General features: G+C 46.3%; 1 protein-coding gene across 23 annotated transcripts in view; it reads right to left on the bottom strand.

Annotated features, from left to right (window-relative positions):
* MADD (MAP kinase activating death domain) overlaps positions 1 to 13,228 on the bottom strand; it is a 987,832-nt gene that overhangs the window by 681,590 nt on the left and 293,014 nt on the right. For all 23 annotated transcript variants that reach the window (XM_085646575.1, XM_085646564.1, XM_085646561.1 and 20 more), the window contains one exon: positions 9,734 to 9,837. In XM_085646575.1, coding sequence (XP_085502701.1) covers positions 9,734 to 9,837 — 104 coding nt within the window. The remainder of the gene's footprint in view (positions 1 to 9,733; positions 9,838 to 13,228) is intronic.

Genomic DNA, 13,228 nt, shown 5'->3' on the forward strand with positions numbered 1-13,228 from the left:
GCGTTGTATCATTGATGGCGGCCGGAGCATCTGCACTCTACTCGATAAACGTCCTAGATCTGCAACTATGATAAGGTTAATAAGAGGAAAAATTTCAAGCCTGTTTAGGCGATCATAGCTTCTCAGAATGGGCAAGGTACTAACATTTCTATGGTTGTTGCAGCCACAGAGCGGCCTCTGCACCATACATTTTCAGAGTTTCTGACATCTATGTCTGAAGGTAAAGGTCACAGGGTTTGGGCTTTTTGATCTACGCTGGGGTAACACTACAATAACGGAGTCACGCTTTGGGTGTCCAGTCAAGCATGCTGGTTCAGATTCTGGTGGAATATAGTCCCTCGTCATCATCATCATTCTGACCATCCCCAAATATTTATCGGACATATGCTCTGAGCCTACCCTAGGTGTCAGTGGGCTAGGGCACGGACTGGGTCTATGAAGTAGGCAGGGGTGGGGGTGATGGCGACGATCTTGGCATACAGGGAGGAGGAGGTGACATTAATGCCAACGCTGGCTGAGGCTGCTCTGGAAGTAACCTCTGGAATGTGCCCATAGTCTGTTGCGGCAAGCCACAGGGGACTCGCATCACAGTTGCGTCCCTGTATGGATGTCGTGAATAAGGCTGATCTTTACTGCTCAGGTGGGCCGCAAAGGTCTGAAACAGATTGATAAAGAAGGTCAACAGAGGTATGTCTGAGTTCCTCTTCATATTCAGGAACGCAGCACACGTCCAACAGAGCAGGACTGTGTGCTGTATCAAATGCCTGTTCCCAGGTCACTATCACCAGCTTCCAGTTCTGAATCTTCAGAGAGGAGTATGTTGATGGTTGGACATGAACTCCGTCACCAGAGTGGTTATCGAGATGACAGTTGTTGTCACAGTGGGCGCCGTCACAGACCGAGGATACACTGTAGACACCAAAGGTGTCACCGCGGTCATAAGACTGAGGTTTATTTGCTCAGCCACGATGAGGCACTGCCAATAGATTCCCCTTGCACAAGTAGACGGAACAGTTGGCAACAATGGGCCTTTCTCAATAATAGATCTTTGGTTTTTGGGGGGGTGGACTGCAAATCTGGCTACATGTCAAAAGCGCTAGATTTCCACAAATTCTGAGCACAGGGTCCCCCCTCCTTTTTTAGAGTCTCTTCTGAGAAACGGTTTTACTGATGGTTGGAGGCGGCTAAGGAAACTCCATATGCTTCATCTTCTGTGCCAAGTGCTTTGTGGGGCATACACAAGGGGTGAGGCATACCCTTTGGAAGGTAGAATTCTGTTTCTTTCGCTGTCCTTACATGTCTTAGAAGGGAAGATCTTACCAACAGAACAGCTAGACACTTTGTGAATGGGATAAAAACAACAACTGAACATAGATTGAAAATTATCCCTTTAAATCTTCATATGGCCGCAGTCTAAGCAGGACGTGAAGAGATCTTTCTCACCCATCACCCCCCATGGACATGGATGTAGGTGTTCTCAGCCACCACACCTCACGGGTCCAGGAGTTCAGCCATCACACCCCAAGGATCTGGTGGTTCTCTGCTATCACACCCCATGGACATGGATGTAGGCGTTCTCAGCTACCACACTTCATGGATCCAGGAGTTCAGCCATCACTCCCTAAGTAGTGGCCTCCACCATTACACCCCAACAATCGATTTAAACTCTTACATTTCTATTTCGTACACTGCACACATGTACCTCCATACACCATTAATGAAATAGACCCTGAAAAGAATGCGGCCTGTGCACGATGTGGGGTGGTTGGAGCCACCTTCCTACACTTAGCCTGGGAGTGTGCTCCGGTTCAGTCTTACTGGGCGCTTGTAGTGCCTCGCATAGAAGTGGCCACGAGGCTTGGTGTCCCATTGACTCTGCTTGACTGTCTCTTGGGAGCAGTGGTGTGTCCTAGGGGGTTGCAAGATCCCCTACCAACTGGCACAGCTGGCCCTGCTCTTGGTAAAGAGGTGGGTGTCCATTGGGTGGATGGGGGCGAATGCCCAGTTGCTGGCTCATTGACTCAGAAACGTGATGGAGTGGGGGGCTGCGGAAGAACAACACATGCGCCTATCATGCACTGATGAGCGGGCGTCGTAGGCTACAATGCAATGGGGATAACAGTTGGGTATGGTCCGAGAGGATGAAGACCATCCCGCGGAGGATGAGTCAGAAGAGAGAGACTGAAGGGTAATCGGAATATTTTTCCTTGTTGTTGCGTGACGACTAAGTGGGCATCCATATGTTCCTATGTGATGTGGGGCTCGATGTCTTGGTTGTAATTCATGATTGTAGGAATATCGCTCTGTATATAGTATACCAAAGTATAGTGTGCACAGAGTCCAGGGAGTCCCCAGAGGTATAGCAGAGGATAAATTCGACAAGTACTAACAGCTCTCTTTGTGGTAGTGTAGGCGAGCAGTTATGCTTGTCCAGAGGGTGTGTTAAGCTTTTTTTGTATTCACTCAATCAAGACTGATGGCACACACTCAGACAGAATCCAGACGAATTAGGTAACTATAAAAACAAGCATTGAAAATGCAATAGGTCTCGCCTTTTATTAAGTTAAAGCCATTTGTATTGTATAACAAAGCAAATGGCTTTAACTAAATTAAAGGAGAGACATATTGCATTTTTAATGCTTTTTCTATCAGACGCAGCTATTAGGTGCGTAGAAGGAAGGTGATGAATGTGATTAAGCAATGGTACCAGTTGCATATTTCTAAGTCTTAATGGTTTATATTTTTGAGTTTATATACTTATTTGTTGTACAGTTGCACATTGCAGTTGACAGTGCAGTTGTTTCTTATGCCAGAAACAATCCAAACATTGGTGGTGGAAGCATCATATTCCTAAATGATGGCCGACACATTTACAGCACTTCAACTGCTAGCAAACACAAATTGGTGTTTGTCAGATTTTACAGGAAGGCCCTTTAAAAACGAATTTACTGCTTACAGAATTAGTAAACAATCTGACGGTTGCACAAAACAAGATAGCTAATAAAATCCCTGTTGAAGTCACAAGTGGAACAACTTTACAAGAAATTGACATGATCCACAAAAAAGAAATAAAGACCATGTTTTTAGAGCATTTGATGGTCCCTGAATAATATGTAGGACAAGTGAATCTGTGATACTTATTATTGGACAATGAGAAGTCATTTTCTCCTGAGAATCTTGTTGCTTTCCTTCACTCTAACTCTCTTGTTAGGAAGATAAAAAGAAACAATGCAACATCATTCATGCTTGCACGCACAAATGAAGGCAATGAAACGGGCATGCCTCTAGACAGAGGAAAGAATTAATGCTAACATATTAGAAATCTGCCACTAAAGCTGGAGCTAATCCTCTCTCCCTGGCATTTCCTCTTCTTACTATAGCAATAAAAAGGGAGCTAACAAAAACATTGCAATATCCAATAAGCAAGTTCCAGTAACATTCAGCATTCCTGAAAGAGGGAGGCTTAGTACCCAAGCGACAGAAAAGTCTGCCTTAGAAAAGTAGCGAGACCTATTGACTTTGAATGGTTGTTTCATTCTTTCTAGTCCTGTTAATCCCATTATAAATTCTAGACTACAAATACCAGATGCAAAGAATAATCCAAGCCCAGATCGCTCATGTGTGAAATCCGACTTTTTATAAGTGCACGATGTTGAATGTACTCCGCTTTGCCTAACTGTCTAGTGTTATTTGTTTATCACACTGCGCAAGTGCCTTTGTGTTTTTAAATGTCGGTACTATATGCCTCCGTGATACCTTGAGGTGCGATAATCCAATGGTGGCAAATATCAGGCTATAAAAGAGATGTGTCCGCGTGGCGAGGGGTCATATTATAACACCACCGAAGAATTGTCACGCGGTCATGGTAAACCTTTATCGCGTTGGCTCATCTACTTCTGCACATCGCTTCAGACTCAGCCGCTTTTCCTCAGGCGGAGCCCAGCTGGCTCTCGGTGGTCCCTCAGCCTCCTATTCCCACAAGTACACGCCCTCTTCGCGTGGGCCTCAGCACGTACACAAGAGGCGGGCGGTCGGGTTAGAAAGGCAACTACGTCCTGTATCTTGCGCACTTATCGTCACTTCATCAAACCCCGTACGTGCCGGTTGGAACTGCTGGAGAGCTGCACACGTGACAGCTCAGAGTTTAAATGAGCGTGGGCTGCCCGGCCGTCGCTTACACAACTGCCAGGAGAGCGTGCGCGCCGTCTCCGTCAAACGCCACACAAGAGCATGATGCTGGCTGTTATCTACCGCCCCCTTGACTGTGTCTCACCGGGTCACTGAAGCTGATCAGCACCCAGGAGGATGCCGGGATCGGCGAGCTGCCAAGGGTAATGCGGCTCTATATAAATCATCGGCGCGGAATACAGCATGCAGGCTAATGCGGCTCTATATAAATCATCGGCGTGGAATACAGCGTGCAGGCCCAGCCCCGTGTCTGGGGGGCAGTTTAATAAAAATCGCAGACAGTGGACTTCAAGGTCGGCGCAGAAAGACACCGCTCTTTCAAGATCAAATAAAATAAGCTGCATACGCGAAGCCACATTTTCATTGCTATGCTTTGCAAGATGGCGTCGGACTGCCCACAGTCCGTACACACACGCATGCTGTTTGCTATGGACAAATGGCAAGAGCAGCCATGTTTGTCCATGCAGACGCGTGCATGAAAGCCCTGTGCAGAATTGATTCCAACAGGTATTCGCAATAGCGAGTGCACCGCATGTGCTGCTTTTGCCAGGCGAGACCTAAAAAGCCAGAAGGAAGAGAAGGAAAGAAATTATAAAGATACGCAATTGTGCTGAATACCATAGGTTGTGTCACTTCTTATCCCTCTGAGTAACTTACTAATATCAAAAGTGCTTCAACATCTGGTCAGGGGAACTATGTAAACTGCAGCACAATACACAGCAGGGAATGAGCATGGATGTGTGAGACAGGGATGTGAGAAAAGCACAGCAAATCACTGGGTTTTAAGGAGGCCAAGTACCTCAACTCACTTCCTTGGCCCATAGAAAGCACCGTGCCAAAACACACTGAAACAGAATTTGACAGTCACCCATTTTCGGTATGAAATGAAGCAGAATGTGAAAGCCCCCTTAAGCTACTGCACAGGTGAAAGAAAGCCATAGCTGAAAGGTGCCTGGATCACTTTTCGTTCACATTCATTGGGAATCTGGGCATCTCACGTTCAAGCTGCATCCCTCACCAGTACTATCAGCTCAGCTAATTGTAAACAGAATCATTGGAGCTATCAGTATGACGTCACATGGGGGGGGGGGGGGGGGGGCATAAACACCATGTCTGGTTCAAATTCTCTGTAGTAACGCACAAGCATTGGTGCTTCAAGAATTGTGAATGACACTGGGAGCAGGATCTTTTTAAATTGCCACAGCACCCCTGAAAAGAGACTTGCAACAATCCTTTGAAGGCACAAAATGCACGCTTCACAATTAAAGTGAATTAAGTTACTAATGGCTAGCTTGTTTTAAATACACACTGGCTAGTTACTGCAGGTTGTAAACGACAGAAGTTAATAAAGGGCACAAACTGCCTGCTGAGAATGGGTATGTGATTGCTGTTAAAACAGTGTCTGAAACCAGCTTTTAACAGCGCTACGCACTCTGGGACGGGAGGTTTTGAATTTAGCATTATAAAAGTGATGGCCAACCATCCCAGCATTTAAGAGTATAGATAGCACGGTACATTGTATTGTTGTTGTTAACAAAATATTCTACCCACATTTTTTTGATGCATCAGATTACTCTTGGGGTCAAAAGAGACCACTAGCTCGTCTCTGCCCCTCACTTCTTTGATGTTGACGTTTTGCCGCCAATATACTGCATTGAGCGCATAGTAGGATATGCATCACGTCCACTCACGCTCGAAACCATTAAGCGACATAAAGATTACGAGGCTGAGCTCCACCGAGGCTCCAGTTTAGTAAGAGACTACCTGTGAAAGAAACGTTTCACGCCGTGCGATTCAATTTCATCATAACAAATTCTTTCAACAGGCAGGGCAGACACAGCTACTCCGTTTTTCCATCGCAACCAAATCCCCTTCACCCGTGCCATTAATGTGTGTACATCACCTCTGTAATCCTGCCTACCAAAGAGACAAGTAAAACAAGCGCGGTACTTCAAAGTCAGCCGCGTGTTTATTTTCGCATCGCGCTTTCACTTTAAGTGAAAGCGCAATGCGAAAATAAACACGCGGCTGACTTTGTTTACTGTCACCAGTTATTGCCCCATACTTGAATGGCATAGCGCGAGGCAAGGTCATCGCTAAGTCCTCCCATGGGAAAAACATTGATTAAAGTGCTTAACAGCAGCCATTACAAGCATGTGGACGGCGCTGCAAATGAGAAAAAAATAGTGCTTCGTGTCCTTTAAAGGAAAGAGTGTAAATCTGCCCATAAACGATCCAATCCCTGTGGGCATGCCTATAAGGAGACGGGGTGGCAACAAGCTTTGCATGCAATCACTGCACTGCCTTTGGCATAATTCGTGACGCCAAACGAAAGCTGAAGGCAGAGCTGGGATGAGGCTTCTGGAAATCGTATCATTTCAAGAAGCCTCGTAAGACGAGAGCAGCGCATGCGCTGCTTACGTCACAAGACCTAAAAAAGGTATACTTATGTTTTATTTCTAAAACCAATAAATACGTGGCACAAGTAAATGAATGACTGTCAAATGCAAGACTTTACAAGGAAATGTAGTTGTGATTGAATTTGTAATCGTTACAGGTTTGTATTGGGTTTAAAAACTGTTTAAAATTACACAGTAATTACTTTTGGACTACATTTACATTACTTTTGGACTACTTTTACATTACTTCTGGACTACATCGACTACTCAGGGTGGTATGCCTACATACCACACCGTGGATGCTACAATACAAAACAAGTAAGAATTTTTCAAGTTTGCAATATAGTTACTTTTCTTTTCATACAAAAGTTTCAACTCAACATTTTTAGGAACAAATTTGTAACATGGGTTCCTATGGGAGAGAAAGTATTAGCATTTTCTCAGGCAAGTGAACGACTTACGAGGGGGAGTCTTGGGGATTTGGACCAAGGTTCCCCAAGGTCAAGTTGGGCACTCCAGTCGCACTACCAGCGGCACTGGGGCAGCCGGATTCAGAGTGCAGCAGCCCAATGTAATGCCTTCGGTCAGTGGCTGCTTACGAGCAAGCCACTTGGCTGGGGGAACAAAGCTCCAAGGGTTAGGATCAGCACTGCAGGGCCCAACAATCATCACAGGAGCTGCACCAGTGGCACAGGAACAGCCGGGTACAGAGTGCCAAGGCTCCGTCGGGGACCCTGTGGATTCTAATGGAGATCTCCGGTTCAACAAAGATGCTGCAGGCTCGGACAGGGAGGCTTCCTGAATGGGACCACCGGCTGGAGAGGTAAGTTGGGATCTTAGGAATGCCTGGACACTGTTGGTTGGGCCACCCAAGGCCGTGGGACGTCGGGTGCAGGGGTGTCTTTTGGCATTGGGTTCTTCTTACTAGCTCCAGTCGCGGTCGGGAGGACCCTTCAGGTTGAGGCTGCTGGTGCGGCTTGAAGCTTTGGAGAGGTCGGGCATCACCAGATACCAGGTCAAGATCGCTGGGGAGACCTCCTCATGGTGTTGGGCCACTCAAACTCTGGCCATGGGCAGCGATGCAGACTGGTACAAAGTCACAGAGGCACCTGGATTTGGAATCCAAGGGTCAGTCTTTGTTGAGAAAATCCAGTGCTCAAGGGAGACAGTCTGTAAGATAGGTGCAGGGCAGGTCCTCCGGGCTCTGGGGGTTACTGGATACGCCAGGGTTTTGCTGTAGTCAGGTCGAGTCAAGACAGGCCGTTAGGGCTGGGGCCAAAGCAGTTAGTGTCCTCTACTTCCTGGGTCAGCACGACTCTTCATCTCTTCGGTCCTTCTTTCTTCCTCGAATCTGCAGAGGCAATGTTCAGGGTCGCCCCTAAATACTACATTTTGGAGCGTTAAGGGGGTGTGCAGGTTGGGACCAATGGGCCCCTTCCTTGGGATGGGTACACTCACTATTATGCCACCCTCAAGTCGGAGGGGGCCTTGAGCCTCTTCCTAACTGGCTGGGTCACCTCATCTTCAAGACGGAGGGGACAGATGTGTGCATCTTGCGCCTCTCCCACCTGAGGGGTGGGGTTGGCAAAGGTGGGCACACCTCTCCTCCTAGCTCAATTTTCCCGCTGATTCTCCCACCCATAGTCGGGACAGAACTGGTGGGAGCAAGTTGCTCAGGGCAGCAAAAGGCACGGTCAGCTAACAAAGGCAGCAGGCATTTGAAGCTTCCCCTTCGTGGATACAACCCATCCTGGTGAGGGAGGCATGACACCTCTGCCCAGGATGGGCTTTGTTTCTGAACCGAGAGAGGGGAGGCCCTCTACCCATCGGTCCAGAAACCTTTTTGGTGGTGGCAAATGGCAGGAAACTATTCAGGAACGACACCAGGGCTGGTCGTGTTTTCAGGGGGCACCTCTGTGTACATTGTACAATAAATCCCACACTGGCATCAGTGTAGGTTTAACGTGCTGAGCAGTTTGCTACCAAACTTCCCAGTTTTTAGTAAACCAATTATGGAGCTGTGGAGTTCGTAATGGCCAACTCCCAGACCATATACTCTTAACATTAAGCCTCACTGGCAAGGGCCTAAGTAGAAAAGAATGCGAAGGTTCCGAGTGGACAGCAGGGGCCGGGTGTGCTCGGGTAGCATGGTGCATTGTCCCTTTGCTGCACTGACCACTTCCAGAATGGTGAAGAAATACCAGCCGCCGCTAGAGGGGCTTGGATCACATCAGGACTGAAATGGTTGTCAGTGAATTAATGTATTGTATGTATAAATCAAACCAATTCTATTTCATCACAACAGCTGTACAAAATATTCAACCGCAAAATCAATCAGTACACAGATCAACATGCAAGGTACACGCAAAACAAGCAAGGCTGTCAGAGCCTCTCCCTAAAAGTCCCCAAATTAGACAACTAACACAATAAATAGGATACAAGCAAACGGGCAGAAATAGAGGGTTTCCAGTGGTGGAGAAATTAAAAGATGTGAGAACGACAGGCTCATTTTAAAATCCGACCCAACAAAATAATCAAAATATATTTTTTATGAAAATCCAGTTTGCTGTAAAGAGCTCATCAGTTCCACATACACGAGTGTCGCTGCCTCCGGATGCTATAGCATCACGATGGAATCACAGTGAACTTCCAGCCGCAAAGTCATACGAAGACTGCACTTCTGTCAGTCAGACCCCGGAACCAGCAGACCTCATGGACTGCCCCATGACCACGCCCTTCTTGACTGTGACTATCACACACATTTGGCTCTCTTAGAGAATTGGTGGGTTTTTGCCAATCCCGAACCATAACCTCCATGGATATCCACCCTTCTGATCATCACTGGCCTGTGAGCCCCAGACATCTTCACACTGGCCCTTACATACGAGTCTCGAAGGGTCTTCAACGTTTACACACACTGGGTCTCATTGGTTGTAGTGTTCCAACTCCCATTGGTGTCTGGGAGTTCATTTACATGTTCAGTGGCCTAGGAGTTCTAGTCGTGCAACCTCTGTACAGCGCTGTGAGCTCACATGCACACCAACAAGACACCAGAACAGTCACCTGCACAACCTAAAAGTTCTTGCATATTCAAACATCAATAGTAAAATTTAGTCACAGTCACAGAAATAGAGCAGTTTACTCACTGGGCGTGTCTCCATTGATGTCACATTTCATCATTTCACTGACAAAGTCCCCAAGTGAGGAGTAGGAGGAGCTGGAGTCGTCATAATCCACACTGTCGCTGCCGCTGTAGGGATCAAAAAGGGAGAAGAGCTGAGCTGCCGATCAGGAGCACGGTCAATGCTGATAGCAAAGGCGAGGAGAAGCTGAGCGACTAAACATGAGCAATCTCACAACAGCGGGCAAGGATGCTTTGAGCTACCCATCAGGAGCTCGGCCACCGCTGAACGTAAAGAGGAGGTTAGGTGCAAAGGCAGGATGAGATGAGCGATCAATCAAGGATTGAACTGATGTCCTACGAGAGAGACTGAGGCTAAAACATGCTTTAGCATTCTATATTATATGAAAGCTGTCAAACGACAGGCAGGGAGGCAGTCCTAAGTAGAACGCATTAGAATAGACAAGGCGAGAGGGGATAAGAGCATGGACCGTGGTCTTCCATGATGGCACAGGCAGATAGGGGGATTTTACAGATGGTTCGAAGTAGCACAAAACATCTAGAAGCTACAAATGTAATGTGTGCTAAGAAAGACCAACCTGAATCAACTAACACACCCAGAGTTTGTGCACAGTGAGTCGCAGAGGGAAGAGCCACTATGTCTTTAGGCCACCACTTTGAGCACCAGATGGAAGAAACAGCATAATTTGGGTTTTGTCAGAGTTAAACTTCAAAAAGCTGAGTGTACACACGCCGAGAAGCGACACTGGATTACACTCAGGTAGTCCGAGATGAAAAAGACAATCTAAATGGCATTAAAAACTGAATGATCTTATTGGAGCTGCTAATGGAGTCTTGTTTGTAATAAATAATGTAGGGCTCAAGGGTGGCCCACGTGGAAGACCCCAGGGGAAGGGGAAACTCTCAGATTGAAAAGGGACAAGTGAAACAAAGTTTGTTGTATTGGAAAGGAAAGACTTAATCAAGAGCAGGACCCAAAACGCTATTTGAACCAGTAATTTCTTAATTCAGAACTTCAAAAGTGGTCCTAAAAGCAACCCAAGTGTTCTTGACCAATTTACATCCTGTACTCTTCTGCCAAGGTATTGGGCAGGGTGGTCTTGGAAAGCGTAGAATATTAGGCTGAGGCCAACAGCATGCCCACATTGTCGCAATATGGGTTCAGAAGGGGCCTGGGACGGTAGAACAGTGTTGCATTTAGATATTCTTATAGTAAAATACACACAGGCTAGGACCGGTCATCTCCATTTATGTTGTGATCATCTGTCCAGCACTTTTGATTTGGTTACTCATTCAGTTCTGTAGCGAACTCCGTTTCCTATGGGTACAACGCCAGAAATCGTGTCCTTACTTTCTCGGTTAATTAGGAAGTTCAGTCAGGGTGCGCTCTGTGCCCAATGGAAGTGCTCACCACTGTTTAACATTCGGAGAGGAGCCGGGCAGGTGTGAATGTTGGTGCCCGTTCCGTTTTCCCTGTTCATAAACTGTGTGGACAGATTGCTCCAGGCTGTGTCCTCACACTCCCAAAAAGTGGACGGACGGTCAGTTCCTCTCCTCTTCTATGCGGTCAGCTCAGTCCTATTGTCAAGGACCCCTAAAGGCATGCAACGACCAACTGACCGCTTCACGGCATTCAGGGAGGGCGGAGAACTTGAAATGAATCTAAAGAACATCCACACAATGAGCATGTGATCATAAACCCCAACACATTGACGGCACACCTACTGAAAAAGTCACATCCTTCTCTTTTCTTGGTATTCGCTTCACCCCCAGGGGATCCTGGAGTCAGCGTATTGAAAATAACCGGCTCAAGATGACACGAGCCAGCGAGGATTCTGTAGGTTTGTCCCCAAGTCAGGTTGTAAACCCATTTGGGAGACGGTCTTCATCTATAGAACCAAGTGTGTATCTGTAGCTTCCTATGGAGGCGGGCTATGGGGCAATGCAAAATCTGCTATTTTAGATACACGAGAATATTTTTCTTCCACACCATAAACTATATCCGTTTATATTGCACATAAGGAACAGGGGATGCAAAATGTGGAAGATCTACTAGCTGCAAAACCCGTCCAAAAATGTCACTTCATATGGAGCGAGGAGGAGACCAAGTTTACAAAAGCAATTATAAGACACTGTTCAAGATTCGCTAATAAGCTGAGAGTCTGTGGCTCTCGTACTTTATAAAAGAGATGTCCCCGTTTAACGATACCTTACTGTTCGAGGAACCAGATCGCATTACACGTCTGAGAAAGAGGGAACTAAAGCTTTTACTTCTTAAAAATAAGGTTGACGCTAGACGTGCCAACGAAACCTTTAGGCCCTCAGTTATAAGATGCCTTTCGGTAGCCCAACATGAGGGTCTACAGAGGTATCTTCAAACTACATCTAATATCCAACATTATTTTGTCCTGAAACGTTTACGTCTGAGCATAGTTCATGAATTGGTGGCCTTCCCAAAGATGAAGTAATGGCCACAGGCAGTAGCAAAATGTCCAAGTGAAGAAAGATTGACTCGCGGCACAATGCACTTTATTTAATTTTGTAGTTTTTATACAGAAATCAGGGAATATTATCTAAAACCATTATTTTTAGCAAAACATATTAGGAACTACAATGAAGAGTTTACTTTTATTTATGCTCCCTGGAGGACCCAAATATGTGTTTTAGAGATGTCACTTTGCAGGAAAGCCATCCACATTAGGGAACATTTTAATCATATGCATTAAACCCCATCACCGGCATCTGACCAGATTACTCAATGGCTAGAACGTTGCATTGATTTGATTTGAATATTTATAAAGCGTGCGATTGCCCATGGGCGTCTTGGCGCTAGGAAGATGCAGAGACACGGAGAGCTGCCGAATCTATGTAACTAGCCTGCGTTGAATACCAGGTTTTTATCTCTTTCCTGAATGAAAGCAAAGATGGGCTGTTCTTGATTGCAATTGGAAGCATGTTCCACAACCTAGCTGTGTTCAATAGAAAGATTCTCCCCCCCCCCCTCCCCCTCCCCCCACCTGACCGGTTTGTATTTTGGCACCTGGATAATCTTCGATTGGCTGCATCTCAAGGTTCTGGAAGGCTCATACAGTTTTAGACGGTTTTTCAAAAACTGCGAACCCATCCCATGCAAGGCTTTGTAGGCCAGACACAATGTCTTAAACTTTATTCTTTTTCCTATTGGAAGCCAGTGGAGGGATCTTAATCTGTGTGTAATAGGTTCAGACCTGGGAATGTCCAGTACCAGCCTGGATCCTGCGATTTGGAGTCGTTGCAGTTTAGCCAGATGATGGACCTGAATCCCTGCATATAGAGCGTTCCCGTAGTCCAGCCTTGATAATGCCAGGGTTGTTACAACTATTTTACAGGAATCGTGGGGAATGAACGGCAAGAGTTTCTTTATCATTTTCAGGATGAACCAGATGGTGGAGATGCTAATTTGTTTGATTGGGCATCATAAGATAGTTTGTTGTCCAGAAGGACTCCCAGACTTTTTACC

Source organism: Triturus cristatus, chromosome 3_1 (genome assembly GCF_964204655.1).
Source record: "Triturus cristatus chromosome 3_1, aTriCri1.1, whole genome shotgun sequence".
Classification (NCBI taxonomy): domain Eukaryota; kingdom Metazoa; phylum Chordata; class Amphibia; order Caudata; family Salamandridae; genus Triturus; species Triturus cristatus.